This window comes from Microtus oregoni, unplaced genomic scaffold, assembly GCF_018167655.1.
Source record: "Microtus oregoni isolate MIOR12 unplaced genomic scaffold, Mior012 000010F_ref0000083, whole genome shotgun sequence".
Lineage (NCBI taxonomy): Eukaryota > Metazoa > Chordata > Mammalia > Rodentia > Cricetidae > Microtus > Microtus oregoni.
This window is the reverse complement of record NW_024543069.1, coordinates 33,491,960-33,511,257: the sequence shown is the minus strand read 5'-3', so window position 1 is coordinate 33,511,257 and position 19,298 is coordinate 33,491,960. Positions and strand designations below refer to the sequence as shown.

The following is a 19,298-nucleotide window of genomic DNA, read 5'->3' as shown; positions in this document are numbered from 1 at the left end:
TTCCAAAATACCTTACCTCTAGGTTGTTTGTAAGTCCTGCCTTCTACCTAAAGTGCATTTCTTCCACCCTTCCCCACTCCAGTCATTCTCTTCCACCAGGTTGCAGCAAGTCCTTACTTTCCTAGAGGAATTTCTTCAGGGCGGGCTCCTTCTGCTCTGTCCTTATCTTTCATCACCATTGCACAGCCAACCATAAGCATCTGTACCAGCTAATTAGTGTCCAAGGTTCCCGGGGGAACGGAAGCCTAGCAGTTACTGCTCAGATTTCAACAAGTACATGGGAATAGGCATGTGTTTAGGGGTTCTTAATGTGTTCTGAAATTTGACAGATGATACATTATCTTTACAGTCTTGCTTTATTTGAAATGAACACTCACAATGTAAGACAGTTATAAATAAATCTTCAGTAGTAAATGGTAGTCAGCATTTTCTTGTTAGTATTAAACAGATACAAATAGTTTATCATCATTAAATTAAAAATTACAAGTTTATTTTACTTTAATACAAGGAATGAGCTTGAAGAGCTTATTTTATAGAGAAGCATAATGGCTAGAGATGCCTTATGAAGTGACAGTCCATTCAAAATAAGGAAATGGTGCTTTGCTAGGTTTTCAGTACCTTCTTTACTATACACTAGTAACATTTTCATACCTTACAGTCTCTCTTTGTGCTGAAATCCTCTCCTAGCCCTTTTCCTAAACCTGTCACTTCCCTTGCTTCTTTGGTGGCGAGGTGTATTAGTCTAGTCTCCCAAGAAACAATGCCTCAGTAAAAAAGAAAGTGCAGTCGCTTTTGCAAGGTTATAATTACCTGAATTACAGTATTATAATTTTAGGGCTGGGAAACTTCTGTTATGTTCTTGCTGAGAACATGGTATGCTGATATAAAAGCTTCTTCATTCTGTTAAATTTATTTCCCCAAATATTTCTACAAATATGACTCAATAATGCGAGTAATTGAGCACAATTAAGTAACTGGTAGTGTAACTTCTGGGCAATTTTCCTATTCTGAAAAGTGCGGCAGTCAAGAGGTAGCCTCTGAAGACACTTAGATAAGAACTATGTCTGTCCATTTGAATGTATCAGGGAAGCAGGCAGGATCTTATCTTCAGCACTACAATTGCTGTGAGAAATTACTGTGTGTTACCCAGGAACTTGGAGAGAACTCTTGTTCTGGGGATGGGGGAGGGAGGGTTACTACTTTTGTCTCTGCATAGCACACAAAGGTGGAGTTTAAGATCAGAAGTGACCCAAAAGACTAAAGTCCAGGGCCTGACAACAGAAACTGAGGAAGCAAAATGCTGCGGTCATTTAGTGCTGATAGCTTCAGCAGACTACAGACACTCACACTCAGATTTGAAACCATGGCCACAGGATGGGAAAACACTGCATGGTTTGCAGTTCCTCCCGTACACACACCAGTGTTCTATTCACACAGAGGTAGAAACTATGCAGTTTGATTAGTCACCTTTGGCCATTCTCCCTCAAATCAGCCTGAGCAGATGGGAGTGTCACAGCATTCAAAGTCCAGCTGTAGTCCTGCTGCAGACAGAAGCAAACAGCTGTTCCTCTCTCACTACTGAGAAAGGGCATAAGAGGTCAAAGTTTGTGCTAGAGTTTAGAGGACTTGGAAAATATGATAATTCTAAGAATCCATTCTCTGCTAATACCATATTAAGAACATACCTGTCTTACGTTTATGATGTGAATTACTAGCACTTGGAAAGGCAGCCGTCTAAAGGCACACAGGGCCCTTAGCTCTTAGTCCTCTTTACTCCTCAGCTGTTAGCATTATTCTTGCTCATGGGTAATTTAGAAATGAGATCCTAAATTAAAATGACAAAGGTGTAGTGTGCAAATTACACTGAGGGAGAGATAATGGGTTCACCCTGGGCAGAAAAGAAACTAAAGCCTAGTCTGGTGGTGGGCAGGCTAAAAGAATTTAAGGCTCAGTTTTATTTCATTAGGAAGCTGAATAATAATTATTTTTGTTTTAAATTTTTTTTAAAAACTTTCCTTCTGCTCTGGCTGATTAAACCAGAACCTTCCTCCAGTTCCACTGCATCGTCCCATTGTTTTAGAGAGCTCCAGTTCACACTGGTGCAGCTTCACACCTACAACTCATCCATCCTCTGTTACGTTCATGACCTCGGATGAGGAGATTATGATCCAGAATGTTTTTGCATATCTTACCCTTCATAGCTAAGTTACTCAGCACATGGTCTGCTACTCAAAGCTGAGTTAGAGATGGTTGGTTGCAAGCATCCAGCCGAGACTGCAGGCTTATTCCTGGATCCGCCCATATCTGACAGAAAAGGCAATGAGTCTTCTGTAAACGGCTCCCATGAGTGAGATGGTGAGCACCACTATTCCACACACGAGGCTGAATGCCCATCGTGGGCCCAAGTAAGTGTACACATGGCTGATGAACACAGGCCCGAGAATCCGTGCTGCACTTCCAGAAGCAGATAACCAGCCCATGTACATACCCTGTAAGGGGGTAAGGCAGAGGACAACAGGTTCATTCAGGGTTAGTTATTTTAAAATAAAAACAGTAAGCCGGGCACTTTAATCCCAGCACTCAGGACGCAGAGGCAGGTGGATCTCTGAGTTCAAGGCAGCCTGGTCTACAGAGTGAGTTCTAGGACTCTTGAAAAACCAAAAAAAAAACAAACAAAAAACATGATCTGAGAGAGTTAGGACAGCTAGAAAAAACCCATGTTTCAAAAATCCAAAAACAAAAAGAATAAAAACTGACCTGAGCTGGAAAGATGACTCAATGATTTGGTAGTGTTTGCCTTTTAAATTCAAATACCTGAGTTCAATCCCCAGAACTTAATTTAAAAGCTGGGTATCTGGGGCATGGCGGGTGGGGGAGGGGGGGCTGAGTAAATATGATCAAAATGCAGTATGTGAAATTCTCAATAAAAATAATAAAGAAATGGGGCATAGTTACAGGTGCATGGAATCCCAGAATTGAGAAGTTAGAGACAAGCAGAACCCTTGGGTTCCCCAGGCAGCCAATCAGCCTAGCCTACATACATACTGAGTTCTTGGCCAAGGAGTGCTGGTACTAAAGGCATGAATCACCATGGCTGACTGTTCATTTAGTCTCAGAGAGGGAGAGTGTGTCCCTTGCAGCTGGAGTCACAGGTCACACAGGCCTCCTGACCTGGGTGCTAGGTCCTAAACCTCAGTTCTCTGGGAGAGCAGTAAGCACTCATGACTGCTTAGCCATGTATATCCATCCCCTTAGTTTGCTTTTTAAAGATGATCTTACAGTATAGTCTAGATTTGCCTAAGAGTCACCCAGCAGCCTTGACTGGCCTCAAATTCAAGATCTTGTTCCTGCCTCAGAAATGCTGAAATGCGGAGATTATAGTCATGTGCCACCACAGCCATCTCAGGTCAATTTTATCTTTTATTTTATTTTTGGTATTTAGAGACAGGGTATCTCTGTGTAGCCCTGGCTGTCCTGGAACTTGCTCTGTAGACCAGACTGGCCTTGAACTCTCAGAGATCCGCCTGCCTCTGCCTCCCGAGTGCTGGGATAAAAGGCGTGCGCCACCATCGCCCCACCAATTCTTAAAGATTAAGATAATTTGTGGCCATTTATGTAACTGCCATTAAAAATGAAAGTTAGAAACATATAGAAAATAAACAATAATATGATTATGAGTAAGTGATGCTACACATATAAAATGAAATGGTGTCTCACTGAAAGTAACTGAAGAATCCATGACACACTCCTTAAACTGTATATACCCATTTACATAGTAACAGAGAAGGGACTAGAAATGGAGCCTGACTTTATTAAAATATTAGTAAGGGGCTAGAGAGATGGCTCAGAGGTTAAGAGCACTGGCTGCTCTTCCAAAAGTCCTGAGTTCAATTCCTAGCAACCACATGGTGGCTCACAACCATCTGTAATGAGATCTGGTGCCGCCTTCTGACCTGGCATCCAGGCAGACAATGCTGTATACATAATAAATAAATAAATAAATCTTTTAAAAAAATTAGTAATTATGACCTCTCTGAAACTACTATTCATATTGTATCTACGTATTTCTGATTTTATATAATGAATACAGAAATTACTTGTTTTGTGTTGTTTGTGGGGGCCCGAGATCAAACCTAGTGTGTCAGCATTGCAGGATAAAAGCTCTACCACTGAGCTGTACTCTAGCCTACGAAATTTTTTGTGTGTGTTTGTATTATTTGGGGCTGAGTCTTACTATATAGCCTGGCTGTCCTGGACCTCACTGTGACAACCAGGCTGGCCATGAACCTGCAATGATCCTCCTGCCTCAGCTGCTTGGATGCTGAGATTACAGGTGTGTGTGACCACACCTAGCTCAGTCCTGACATTCTTATTTAAAAATTAATTTTGGACCAGGGCTTTAGCTCAGTGGCAGAGCACTAGCCTAGCATGTGCAAAGCCCAGGATCCAATCCTAGCACTACAAAACAAACAGTTAAAATACATAAAGGTAGGTCTCAGTATAGCTCAGCAAGGTCCTGGGTTTAATCTCCAGCACAACACAGAAACGGAAATAGACATAGCTGCCAAAACTGTTTAAGACTATTGTGTTTTCATCTCTGTAACAGCTGAAATCCAATCTGGCTGCCAATTTTGGTTTTCTACTATCTACTTTAAGAATGAGTAGAAGAAATTTAATGTTCAGAGATTTTTTTCCTTGAAAAGTATTCTGAGTTCATGATTACTGAATCCAAGACATCTGAGTTGTTCTGACTTAGCAAGTTTGTGTTTTATCAGATAAATCTTACCACACATTACAAAACTTCTGAGTGATGGAATCAAAGGTAGAACCTAAGTTCAAGACTGCATGGTATACAAGTGAGCTCCAGCTCCAGAGCCAAAAAATCCATCTCTCCTGCAAAGTTAGCTTTTTGTTTTCTTTTTTTCATTTGAAATACTAAATCAGAATTTAAAGTCTGCTAAGCCAGCTTGTGTAGGAACAGAACTATAGAAAGGAGATGTGGGAGCTACAGTTTACATGGCTGCAGGGCTGTTACCTGGGGTTTGGGTCCTAGAACTTTTGAATATAGTGTGTAGGACATGACGTTGCAGGCTGGATAGCCTACTCCAACTAGGGCAGCGGCTGTCAGGAGCTGGGCCAGATGGATCACGGGGGTGTACAGGCACCAAGCTTGTTCAATTGGGCACCCAGTTGGCTGTTGACTGTGATCTTCTCTCAGAGAGCTCCAAAGGTCAATGATAATTTCCCCAAATGTAGTATTAGGGATTGAGCTGTTGTGTAGATCTGAAAAATAAAGTTAAGATTACGTATCATCCGCTACTACTAAAGAATGGCAGGGGCTGATGCTACAGAGTTAAAATCATCATACCTTCCCACTGTACTTTGGGAAACTGATTTCCCCAGGGTAACAAGATAAAGAAGCCGACCCATACAACCACGAGTCCTCCCAGGAGAATAGCACGCTCATCAATCCTGTTGAACAGAAACTCTGATTTAAACAGAAATGCAATATGAATTCACAGTTCCATTATGATAACTAAAAAAATTTAAGTAAAATTGTTATACAACTCATTATATTTATCAATTAATGCAATGCTAAATAAAACCCCCACTGAAAGCACCTAGTACCATACATGGCAGTGTACACCTGTAGCCTAGCACCTAGGTTCAGGGCAGGAACCATAGGAAAGGAGTTCAAGGCTAGCCTGGGCTACATAGCGAGCCCCTGTCTCGGGAAAAAAAAAAAGGGCTTCTCTAATAAATTGCTGATTTCAGATTAGGGGGCTGGACTCTAGATGATGAATGCATTTGTCTTTTCCTACAGAAAGTAGAGCTTGTCAGTAACTATTATGGCAGAGACTCAGAACCAGTGTGAAGAATAATCATGTCTATACATGCCTCTGCTCATTTTCAACCAACATTTTAAGAATATTAACCATTAAGACCATTCATCAGCTAATAACCTGTGCTAACCCTCTATGGCAGGCTGACATATATATCTCAGTATGCAGGCCTGACTCCGAAACGCACACACAGAAAATCTATGTAAGTTCAATTTGTTCCTTGAGACATGGTCTCAATATGTAGCAGGCAGGCACTCATGGTCCTTTTGTCTCAGCCATCAGTGTAGAGGCTTTAATAACCAGAATTTTCCAAACTTAATCATTCAATCTCCGAAGACAATGTTTTATGCAAGTCCGGGGGTGGCACAGGCCTTTAATCCCAGCACTAGGGAGGCACAGGCAGGCGGATCTCTGTGAGTTCGAGGCCAACCTGGTCTACAGAGCAAGTTCCAGGAAAGCTAGGACTATGAGACAGAGAAACCCTGTCTTAAAAAAAAAACAGTGTTTTATGAATTACACTTTTAGTAATATATACATTAAAACAATATATAACAACAATTAGTGTACAGTTATTTGGTAAGGCATTTTACTTTACCAAAATGATGGAATAAAATATAAGAATACCATGCATTCTCAGTAAGTTTTTATCTTTTTGCAAATTTTCAAGAACTATAATACAGCCAGGTATGGTGGTACATGCCTTTATCCCCTGCACCCAGGAGGATGACGGTCTACATAGTGAGTTCCAGGCTAGCCAAGGCTACACAGTACACAGTAAGACTCTCCCTTAACAACAACAAAAGCTGTAACACATGAGAAAATGTGCTGGCACATTCATTTATATTAGCACTGTTTCGTGTTTCTTTTTCAAACAACGATTTGAAATAAAACTAAAAGCAAATAACTTACTTTTTGGAAAGTAATTTAACCCCCATGAAAACAGCAACTGCCTCAACTCCGAGAGCAGCGAGAATTATTCCATCATAGAGCACAGCCTGCTCCTGGGTCCAGGCGTACATGTCCATTGTTAATGGGGTGAGGATTCTAAGAAGAGAAAGTCAGGCTTACTCACTTAAATGACAGTTGTTGCTAAAAATTAAGTATAAATGTTTATAATAATACCACCAAGAGAATACAGCGCTTTTCATTTCAGTTTACATAAGGAGCACAGTCACAGTGCAGGAAGTTTGCAAAGAGGAGACACCGTAAGTCAGTTCCAGTCCCACCCTCCCAGCAACTATTCATGGTTACACTGTGGTTGAAACTGATCCCTTCTCTTGGTGGACCTGTGAGCTTTAGGCTGAGACTCTACGACTAGCCTCCCTTTGGGGAGTCACATCTACAAAAAGTAAACTTTTATGTTGACATTAGTTTCAAAATCAGAAATTTATTTCAGTTTTTCTGGAAGTGCACTTTTTAGACGCCTTGCCCTCGCTATTAAAGTGTGTATGTTCCAGCAATGTCACACTGTCGTGTTATTAGTGCCGACTTATCCGAGCCTAGGGGATTCTTCCTTCATCAGCACTTTGTGTGTTTCTTCCCTCCCTATGAATACCTCTGCCTTTATATGCCTGTCTTCTTCTTTGTCAAGTCTATTCCTACAGTCTACCATCTTCTGTTGGCTGACAACAAAACGGTTTATTTTTAAATGCAGCATTAAAAATAAACGTAGTGTCTGGGACACTGAAATCAGATGAGCTGATACAGAAAACAGATGCATGCTCTAAGGGCTAAATGGTTAACATGTGCCCTGGCACTTCCTCCTGGGTGCAGCAAGGGCTGAAGGCCAGAGTTCCAGCAGACACTTACACAGCAGTGTCACTCAGCTTAGCTACAGGGAGCCAAAAGTGGACAGGTGAGTGGGCAGCCAACTGCCATAGCAAGTTAGGCAAGTCTGATATACCACAACGAGAACCCTGAAACCTCACACTTAATGAAATGAGGCATGCATAAAGCAAAATGCTGCACGATGCAACTTATGAGACAGGCCATCAGACCAGTGAAGACACGGGGAGGAGCTGAGAGAGGCTGTGCAGCCTGTTTGCGATGATGTTGAGGTGGTTCTCATGATTCATAAGGTTGCGACAATACTTAATGCCATTGTATCCAACTTTTCCAAAACAGTTAAAGGGTCTGGAGAGATGGCTTGAGATTAACAGCACTTGCTGCTCTTGCAGAGGACTCAGGTTTGGTTCCCATGACTACATGATGGTTCATAACCATCTGTGATTCCAGTTTCAGGGACCCAATTCTCTCTTCTGACCTCTACTGGCACCAGGCACACACATGGTGCACATATATTACATGCAGGCAAAACACTTATAACACATTTAAAAAAAAAATAAATCTGAAACTTAAAAAAAAAAAAACAATTGAAATTCTTGGCCCAGCTGAACAGATCTGTAGGCCAATTGCAGGAGGCTGAGACCGAAGCATCACAAATTTAAGCTCTGCCTGAGCTACCGAGTCAGTGTAAAGACAGTTGGATGACTTATTGAGAACTTGTCTCAAAATAAAAAGTACGCAGACTGAGATTGTGGTCAAGAGCAGAGCACTTGACCAGCATGCTTGAGATCCTAATTTTAACCCTCAGTATGGGAAAGGTTAATGTGGTGAGTTTTATGTAATGCGTATTTTGCATTAAAAAATGTTTCCTAAAATGAGTTATGACTTTCATGTGAATGAGTAATTCTGAAAGTATACACACCAAGCACATCTACTGACACGGAAATGTTACAGTTATATGGAAATAAGCCAAGTGATGACATTACAGCTATGGCAGTTTTCATACATTCTTCCCCTCCCCACATGAAAAATGTGAATGGCGTTTTACCGTGTGTGTGTGTGTGTGTGTGTGTGTGTGTGTGTGTGTATGTGTATGTGTGTGTATGCGTGTGTGTGTATGTGTGTGTATGTGTGTGTGTATGTGTGTGTGTATGTGTGTATGTGTGTGTATGTGTGTATGTGTGTATGTGTGTGTGTATAATGCTGTATTTGCATATTATTTTCTCTTTTAAAAGAGTCATGTGATTTTTAAAGAGGATGAATGAAACCTACACAGTTGTGAATTTTATAATTATCGATCAAGGATTAAATAGAGCTAATATCACCATAATTAACAATACATGTTAATTATGTCATGATATAAAATCTACATGCATTCAAATTGGTCATGTTGACACATCCATTTAATCCCAGCACTTGGAAGGCAAAGACAGTCAGATCTTAAGGCCAACGTGGTCCTTCATAGAGAGTTCCAGGACAGCCAGGTCACACAGATCCTGTCCCAAAAATGAAATGAAAAAAAAAATCCAAAAATTTTAAGAAAAAAAATGTGCCTTACATAAGTTTTAAAAACAAAATCTATATAGAAAATTAACACTACATTAAGAAACATGGATTAGTAAGTAATTGGGTTTAAATAAAGACAATAAAACTTACGTTTCAAAAAGGGCAAAGATAAACAAAACCACAAAAAACAGAATATTGGTAGCCACAACAGCAACTTGATCAATACATCCTCCGGGAATCTGAACTTCATCTGTATTTTCTATAAATAGAAAAGGAATATTACATATATGTATAATTGTCATATGATGATAAAGTAATATGAAGGGTTAGCTGGGTGTGGTGGCTCACATCTGTAACCCCAGCATTTGGGAGACTGAGGCTGGACGATGACAGCAAGTCTGAGGCCAGCCTGTGCCAAGGGGCTTTGGGGCAGAGAGAGGGAAGGAAAGGGAAAGAAGTAACAAGATTCAGAAAGTAAGTAGTTTTCAAGAGATATTTACATAAAGTGGACACAGGCCGGGCAGTGGTAGCCTTTAATCCCAGCACTTGGGAGGCAGAGGCAGGTAAATTTGAGGCCAGCCTGGTTTATAAGGGTGGTTCCTGGACAGCTGGGACTGTTACACAGAGAAACCCTATCTCGAAAAACCAAAAAATAAATAAATAAACATAAATGTTTAATTTCTCTGTTCCCTGTTACTGAAAAAGTTATGTTAGATTTGTGCGGATGAAGGGAGTAACAAGGGTAGCAGGCAGATGAGAGGCTGGAGGGAATGAGTGGTCAGTATGTACTGTGTACATATATGAAACTGTCTAAGAATATACTAATTAGAAGTTATGTTAATGCTGGCCTTGGTAGGTATACACAGTCATCCCTGCACTCAGGGGGCTTAGGCAACAGAATCATGAGCTGAAAGCCAGCCTGAGCTATATAACGAGACCTATCTCAAATATAAAAAGTATTTGTATCTTTGCAGGGCAGTAGATTTAGAGGGCAAAGCATAATTTCTCGCCTTGAACTATGCAATTAAACTCTATAAAGTACAGACATTCCTGACACAACTTCAAAGGTATATACACAGCCATATATCTGCTCATGCCCATTCCTATGTTCAGTGTGAATGATGTAAATAACACAAGAATGGACATGTACGCTGGGTGTTGGGTGAGGGGCAAAGAAGCATGGTGTGGCTTTCCCTGACACAGAAAGCTTGTGTACGGTCTTGAATGGTGCCTGCCTTTCTACCTGGGGAAAGGAAGTTTGGGAGTGGCTTCTGACTCTTCTTTCCAGTCACACCAGAGTATGGCCACCTTCATCCAGATCCCTTCACACAAGCAGGCCCCTAGCCCTTCTGCCCTTGTACTATTTGGGGTACACCTTTCTAATTCTTAGTTACTACCCCGGGCCTGTCCTGACTTCTTGAAAGAAGTACAAATGATGCCCGGTCAGGCTGAAATTTCCTACATAGATGGTTTTTACTGCAGGCTCTACCCAGGACTGGCTGCTGTAAGGAATCTCGGAAAGTTATCCCAGCTGAGGAAACTGACTAAGTGTCCCAATTACAAGAATTTTAGGGCCAAGCAGTGGTGGCACACACCTTTTAATCCCAGCACTCAGGAGGCAGAGACAGGTGGATCTCTTTGAGTTCAAGGCTGCCAAGGTCTACAGAGTGAGTTCCAGGACAGCCAGGACTACAAAGACAAACTTTCAAACACACACACAGCACACACACACACACACACACATAATAATAATAATAATAGATAGGTAGATAATTTTAAGGAAAGACAACAGTATATTGATCCAATTTTTAAATTAAATTGGTTGTTTTTTTATATGTATTAGTGTTTTATATGTATATGTTTGGTGGTTGCAGAAGTCAGAAGAGAACTTCAGACCCCCTGAAACTGGAGTTACTGAAAGTTGTGAGCCACCATATGGGTGCTGGGAACTGAACCCAGGTCCTCTGCAAAAGCAGGAAGTGCTTTCTACTGCTGAGCCATCAACACCACCTGTCCCCAAATTTTATGTAATTAGAAATTACAATCCCACTCAAAGAAAACTTCTTTAAACTTGACCATCTTTAAATATTAAAAAAATCGCCTTTGTTTCTGTGGCCTGCCTGCACCAAGCGGGGTAGGCGCTTTGTCTGCGAGCTGCCCAACCAGCACGGAGGCCTGATCTTTCGGCACCAGGAGACCCAGCATTGGGGTGAGTTTCTGGCCCACGGCGCCAGCCTGGGACGGGGAGCTCGGGGGTTTCTTGGCCCCCTGTCCTGCTTGGGCTCTCTGCAGGGCCTCTACTCCCCGGGTGCTGCCTCTTTCTTCCTGGCCCACCCAGCTTCCGTCCAGAGCCCTCCCCACTTCGCCCCCACTGCCCTCTTTTGGCGCGTGGCATCGCCCAGCCCAGCCTATCTGGGCGCTGGGTCCGAGTATCCGGGGCTCCCGGGCGGGCAGCAGTTCCTTTGTTTCTGTGGCCTGCCTGCACCAAGCGGGGTAGGCGCTTTGTCTGCGAGCTGCCCAACCAGCACGGAGGCCTGATCTTTCGGCACCAGGAGACCCAGCATTGGGGTGAGTTTCTGGCCCACGGCGCCAGCCTGGGACGGGGAGCTCGGGGGTTTCTTGGCCCCCTGTCCTGCTTGGGCTCTCTGCAGGGCCTCTACTCCCCGGGTGCTGCCTCTTTCTTCCTGGCCCACCCAGCTTCCGTCCAGAGCCCTCCCCACTTCGCCCCCACTGCCCTCTTTTGGCGCGTGGCATCGCCCAGCCCAGCCTATCTGGGCGCTGGGTCCGAGTATCCGGGGCTCCCGGGCGGGCAGCAGTTCCTTTGTTTCTGTGGCCTGCCTGCACCAAGCGGGGTAGGCGCTTTGTCTGCGAGCTGCCCAACCAGCACGGAGGCCTGATCTTTCGGCACCAGGAGACCCAGCATTGGGGTGAGTTTCTGGCCCACGGCGCCAGCCTGGGACGGGGAGCTCGGGGGTTTCTTGGCCCCCTGTCCTGCTTGGGCTCTCTGCAGGGCCTCTACTCCCCGGGTGCTGCCTCTTTCTTCCTGGCCCACCCAGCTTCCATCCAGAGCCCTCCCCACTTCGCCCCCACTGCCCTCTTTTGGTGCGTGGCATCGCCCAGCCCAGCCTATCTGGGCGCTGGGTCCGAGTATCCGGGGCTCCTGGGCGGGCAGCAGTTCCTTTGTTTCTGTGGCCTGCCTGCACCAAGCAGGGTAGGCGCTTTGTCTGCGAGCTGCCCAACCAGCACGGAGGCCTGATCTTTCGGCGCCAGGAGACCCAGCATTGGGAGAGCCAACATTGGGGAGAGACAGCGTTTGGTAGGCAAGGAGACCTAATCCGGTAAAAGAAGATCCATAGGGAGCATTTGGAAGAAGAGATGGGCCGACGTCAAGGCAAGAATTCGCCCAACAAGCTGAAAAGCAACATGAAGCTACCAGAAACAAGCGACCTCACAACGGGAGGACAAGAACCCCTTAATCAAGAGGAAGGAGAAAAGATTGACTTCATGAAAGTGATTGACACCCTTAAACAGCATGTAAAAAACGCCCTTATAGAAATGGATGAGAAATATAACAGAAAGTTTGAAGAATTGAATAAATCAGTGAATGATACCCTAGAAAACCAAGGAAAAACAATCAAACAGATAATGGAAACAGTTCAAGACCTGAAAACTGAAATGGAGGCAAAGAAGAAAACACAAACAGAGGGCCGTCTGGACATGGAAAATCTCGGTAAACGAATAGAGACTACAGAAACAAGCATAACCAGCAGAATACAAGAGATAGAAGAAAGACTCTCGGATTCTGAAGATACCATAGAGAAAATAAACACACTGATCAAAGAAAACAGCAAGTCCAACAAACTCTCATCACAAAACATTCAGGAAATATGGGACACAATAAAAAGACCAAACCTAAGAATAATAGGAGTAGAAGAAGGAGAAGAAGGGCAGCTCAATGGTCCAGAAAATATACTTAATAAAATTATAGAAGAAAACTTTCCCAACCTAAGGAAAGATTTTCCTATGAAGGTGCAAGAAGCATACAGAACACCGAATAGCCTGGATCAAAAAAAAAAACATCCCCTCGCCATATAATTATCAAAACACAAAGCATACAGAATAAGGAAAGAATATTAAGAGCTGCAAAGGAAAAAGGCCAAATTACTTATAAAGGTAAACCTATCAGACTTACACCTGACTTCTCCATGGAAACCATGAAAGCCAGAAGGTCCTGGATAGATGTACTGCAGAAACTGAGAGACCATGGGTGCAAGCCCAGATTACTATACCCAGCCAAGCTTTCATTCACTATAAATGGAGAAAATAAAATTTTCCAGGATAAAAACAAATTTAAACAATACGCAGCCACAAATCCAGCCTTACAGAAAGTAATTGAAGGAAAATCACTAACCAAGGAGTCCAACAATGACCACAATAACTCAGACATCTAGAGACCCTTCACCAACACAAAACAAAGAAGGGAAACACACAAACTCTACGACTAAAAAAAAATGACCGGAGTTAACAACCACTGGTCATTAATATCACTTAATGTCAATGGACTCAACTCACCTATAAAAAGGCACAGGCTAAGAGATTGGATAAGAAAACAGGAGCCAACATTCTGCTGTTTACAAGAAACACACCTCAACCACAAAGACAGGCACCTACTCAGAGTAAAGGGCTGGGAAAAGGCCTATCAAGCAAATGGACCTAAGAAACAGGCAGGTGTGGCCATACTAATCTATAACAGAGTTGACTTTAAACTTAAATCAATCAGAAGAGATGGAGAGGGGCATTTTATACTCATAACAGGAACAGTTCATCAGGATGAAGTCTCAATCCTGAACATCTATGCTCCTAATATAAAAGCACCCACGTACATAAAAGAAACATTGCTAAAATTCAAGGCAGCCATCAAACCGCACACACTAATAGTAGGAGACTTCAACACTCCTCTCTCACCAATGAACAGGTCAATCAGACAGGAACCTAACAAAGAAATAAGAGAATTAATGGAGGTAATGAATCAAATGGACTTAACAGACATCTATAGAACATTCCATCCAAATAGGAAAGAATATACCTTCTTCTCTGCAGCTCATGGAACCTTCTCGAAAATCGACCACATAGTCGGTAACAAAGCAAACATCCACAGTTACAAAAAAATATTAGTAACCACCTGTGTCTTATCAGATCACCATGGATTAAAGTTAGAATTCAACAATAATGCTACCCCCAGAAAGCATACAAAGTCATGGAAACTGAACAGTCAACTATTGAACCATACCTGGATTAAGGAAGAAATAAAGAAAGAAATTAAAGTCTTCCTGGAATTCAATGAAAATAAAGAAACAACATACTCAAACTTATGGGACACTATGAAAGCAGTCCTAAGAGGAAAGTTCATAGCACTAAGTGCCCACTTAAAGAAAACAGAGAAAGCTCACATTGGAGACTTAACAGCCCACCTGAAAGCTCTAGAAAAAAAAGAAGCAGACTCACCTAGGAGGAGTAGAAGACTGGAAATAATCAAAATGAGGGCTGAAATCAACAAAATAGAAACACAGAAAACAATACAAAAAATCAATGAAACAAAAAGCTGGTTCCTGGAGAAAATCAACAAGATTGACAAACCACTATCCAAGCTAATCAAACGGCAGAGAGAGAATTTGCAAATTAATAAGATCAGAAATGAAAAGGGGGACATAACCACAGACACAGAGGAAATTCAGAGAATCATTAGATCTTACTACAAAAGCCTATATGCCACAAAATTGGAAAATGTAAAGGAAATGGATACTTTTTTAGATAAATATCATATACCAAAGTTAAATCAGGACCTGGTGAACAATCTAAATAGACCTGTTAGTCGCGAAGAATTAGAAGAGGTTATCAAAAACCTCCCTACCAAAAAAAGCCCAGGACCAGATGGTTTCAATGCGGAATTCTACCAGATCTTCCAAGAAGATCTAATACCTATACTCCTTAATGTATTCCACAAGATAGAAACAGAAGGGTCATTACCAAACTCCTTTTATGAAGCCACAATTACTCTGATACCAAAACCACTCAAAGACTCAACCAGGAAAGAGAACTACAGGCCAATCTCACTCATGAACATCGACGCAAAAATCCTCAACAAAATACTGGCAAATCGAATCCAAGAACACATCCGAAAAATTATCCATTATGATCAAGTAGGCTTCATTCCTGAGATGCAGGGCTGGTTCAACATACGAAAATCTATCAATGTAATCCACCATATAAATAAACTGAAAGAAAAAAACCATATGATCATTTCATTAGATGCTGAAAAAGCATTTGACAAAATTCAACATCCATTTATGTTAAAAGTCTTGGAGAGATTAGGGATACAAGGGTCATACCTAAATATAATAAAAGCTATATACAGCAAGCCGACAGCTAACATCAAATTAAACGGAGAGAAACTCAAAGCCATCCCACTTAACTCAGGAACACGACAAGGCTGTCCACTCTCCCCATACCTCTTCAATATAGTGCTTGAAGTTCTAGCAATAGCAATAAGACAACATACTGGAATCAAGGGGATTCGAATTGGAAAGGAAGAAGTTAAACTTTCGTTATTTGCAGATGATATGATAGTGTACATAAGCGACCCCAAAAACTCCACCAAAGAACTCCTACAGCTGATAAACAGCTTTAGTAATGTGGCAGGATACAAGATCAACTCCAAAAAATCAGTCGCCCTCTTATACACAAAGGATATGGAAGCAGAGAGGGAAATCAGAGAAGCTTCACCATTCACAATAGCCAAAAACAGCATAAAATATCTTGGGGTACATCTAACCAAGGAAGTGAAAGATCTATTTGACAAGAACTTTAAGGCATTGAAGAAAGAAATTGAAGAGGATACCAAAAAATGGATGGACCTCCCTTGCTCTTGGATTGGGAGGATCAACATAGTAAAAATGGCAATTCTACCAAAGGCTATTTATAGATTCAATGCAATCCCCATCAAGATCCCATCAAAATTCTTCACAGATCTGGAGAGGACAATAATCAACTTTATATGGAAAAACAAAAAACCCAGGATAGCCAAAACAATCCTATACAATAAAGGATCTTCTGGAGGCATTACCATCCCTGACTTCAAACTCTATTACAGAGCTACAGTAATGAAAACAGTGTGGTACTGGCATAAAAACAGAGAAGTCGACCAATGGAATCGTATAGAAGACCCGGATTTTATCCCACAAACCTATGAACACCTGATTTTCGATAAAGGAGCTAAAAGTATACAATGGAAGAAAGAAAGCATCTTCAACAAATGGTGCTGGCACAACTGGATGTCATCTTGTAGAAGAATGAAAATAGACCCTTATCTATCACCGTGCACAAAACTCAAGTCCAAATGGATTAAAGACCTCAATATCAGCCCGAACACACTGAACCTGATAGAAGAGAAAGTGGGAAGTACCCTACAGGAGCTGGGCACAGGAGATCGCTTCCTATGTATAACCCCAGAAGCACAGACATTAAGGGCAACATTGAATAAATGGGACCTACTTAAACTGAGAAGCTTCTGTAAAGCAAAGGACATAGTCAATAAGACACAAAGGCAACCTACTGATTGGGAGAAGATCTTCACCAACCCCACAACAGACAAAGGTCTGATCTCCAAAATATATAAAGAACTCAAGAAACTAGACTTTAAAATGCTAATTAACCCAATTAAAAAATGGGGAACTGAACTGAACAGAGAATTCTCAGCAGAGGAAGTTCAAATGGCCAAAAGACACTTAAAGTCGTGCTCAACTTCCTTAGCAATCAGGGAAATGCAAATCAAAACAACTTTGAGATATCATCTTACACCTGTCAGAATGGCTAAAGTCAAAAACACCAAGGATAACCTTTGCTGGAGAGGCTGTGGAGGAACGGGTACCCTCATCCATTGCTGGTGGGAATGCCATCTTGTGCAACCACTGTGGAAGTCAGTGTTTCGGTTTCTCAGGAAATTCGGGATCAACTTACCCCTGGACCCAGCAATACCACTCCTGGGACTATACCCAAGAGATGCTCTATCATATGACAAAAGCATTTGTTCAACTATGTTCATAGCAGTATTATTTGTAATAGCCAGAACCTGGAAACAACCTAGATGCCCTTCAATGGAAGAATGGATGAAGAAAGTATGGAATATATACACGCTAGAGTACTACGCTGCGGTAAAAAACAATGACTTCTCAAATTTTGCATGCAAATGGATGGAAATAGAAAACACTATCCTGAGTGAGGTGTCCCAGACCCAAAAAGATGAACATGGGATGTACTCGCTCATAATTGGTTTCTAGCCATAAATTAGGGCCACGGAGTCTACAATAGGTGAACCTAAAGAAGCTAAGTAAGAAGGTGAACCCAAGGAAAAACATATAGTTATCCTCTTGGCTAAGGGAAGTAGACCAAATTGCCGGGGAGAAAATTAGGATCTTGGGGGTGAGGTGGGATGGGGGTAAGGGGAGATGGGGAGAGAAAAGGTAGAAGGGAAGGAGGGGGGACTTGGGGAATCAGGAGAATTGGGATAAAGGAAAAGTGGATAGGGGAGCACGGAACCACAATTCTTAGTTAAGGGAACCACTTTAGGGTGAGCAAGAGATTTGACCCTAGAGGGGCTCCCAAGTGCCCAACATGAGGTTCCCAGTTAGTTCCTTGGGCAGCTGAGGATTGGGAACCTGAAATGACCCTATCCTAGAGCAATACTGACGAATATCTTGCATATCATCATAGAACCTTCATCTGGTGATGGATGGAGACAGAGACAGAGACCCACACTGGAGCACTGGACTGAGCTCCCAAGGTCCCAATGAGGAGCAGAAGGAGGGAGAACATGAGCAAAGAAGTCGGGACCACGAGGCGTGCACCCACCCACTGAGACAGTGGAGCTGATCTACTGGGAGCTCACCAAGGCCAGCTGGACTGTGACCGAAAAAGCATGGGATAAAACCGGACTCTCTGAACATGGCGAACAATGAGGGCTGATGAGACGCCAAGGACAATGGCACGGGGTTTTGATCCTACTTAATGTGCTGGCTTTGTGGAAGCCTAGCCAGTTTGGATGTTCACCTTCCTAGATATGGACGGAGGGGGGAGGACCTAGGACTTACCACAGGGCAGGGAACCCGGACTGCTCTGTGGACTGGAGAGGGAGGGGGAGAGGAGTGGGGGGAGGGGTAGAAGGGTGGGAGGAGGGGGAGAAGGGTGGGAAGAGGGGGAGGGAAATGGGAGGCTGGGAGGAGGTGGAAACTTGTTTTTTGTTTATGTTTTTTTTCTTCTTTTCTTAATAAAAAAAATTATAAAAAAAAATATTAAAAAAATCATGTAAGTTTTTACCAGATACATTTTATCAAGATATTTATTAAAATATAAAAATAATTTTATGTGAAAGTATTCGGTAAAATTATACTTTGTTTTTGTGTAATTTTATAAAATCACTGAGCAAGTGCCATCTTGCATTTTTTCAGATGGTTGAAGGCTACAATCAGTAACTAAATAACAGCTAAGTAAAATATTCCCATTTACCAGATTGGGAACTTATAAATAAACAAAGAAAGAGTTATGGACTGGGCTGTGTGTAGAGTGTCACTGTGTAAGCACGAAGATCTGAGTTTGGATCCCAGCATCCACGTGAAACTCAAACGTGGTAGTGCTAACCACTGGAACCAGCACTGAGGGAACAGAGACAGGTGGATTCTTGGGCTCACTAGCCAGCCATTCTATTCAAAATGGCCAGCTCCAGGTCAATGAGAGACTGTCTCAGAAAGTAGGGTGGAGAGCAAATAAGGAAACATCTGATGTAGGACCTCTGACCTCCATGGTACCTGCACACACGTGCACTCATGCAGACACCACACACCCACAAAACAATTTGAAAGATGAAAGTATACATTTATAAGATAATAGAATGCCTACTATCATGGTTAAGGTATGGGAATTGCTGGAAGCCAGGTGTATGTAGCACAACTGGGATCCCAGCATATATAAGGCTGAGGCAGGAGGATCTCAAGTTCTAGGCCACCTTTGTCAAGCATGTCCTGGGCTACATTCTGAGACACTGTACTGAAAAAGGGTCTTGAAACAAAAGGGCTCCATGTTCCAGGGTTACCAGAAGCATGGCAAGGTGCA

At 42.4% G+C, this 19,298-nt stretch overlaps 1 protein-coding gene across 2 annotated transcripts in view; it reads right to left on the bottom strand.

Moving 5' to 3' along the window:
• Nucleotides 1-342: 342 nt before the first annotated feature.
• Nucleotides 343-19,298, bottom strand: part of Mfsd8 (major facilitator superfamily domain containing 8) — a 34,628-nt gene continuing 15,672 nt past the window's right edge. For both annotated transcript variants that reach the window (XM_041659271.1, XM_041659272.1), the window contains exons 8-12: nt 9,285-9,393; nt 6,753-6,887; nt 5,369-5,472; nt 5,036-5,283; nt 343-2,489 (exon numbers count right to left, since the gene is read on the bottom strand). In XM_041659271.1, coding sequence (XP_041515205.1) covers nt 2,283-2,489; nt 5,036-5,283; nt 5,369-5,472; nt 6,753-6,887; nt 9,285-9,393 — 803 coding nt within the window. In that variant the 3' untranslated portion in view covers nt 343-2,282. The remainder of the gene's footprint in view (nt 2,490-5,035; nt 5,284-5,368; nt 5,473-6,752; nt 6,888-9,284; nt 9,394-19,298) is intronic.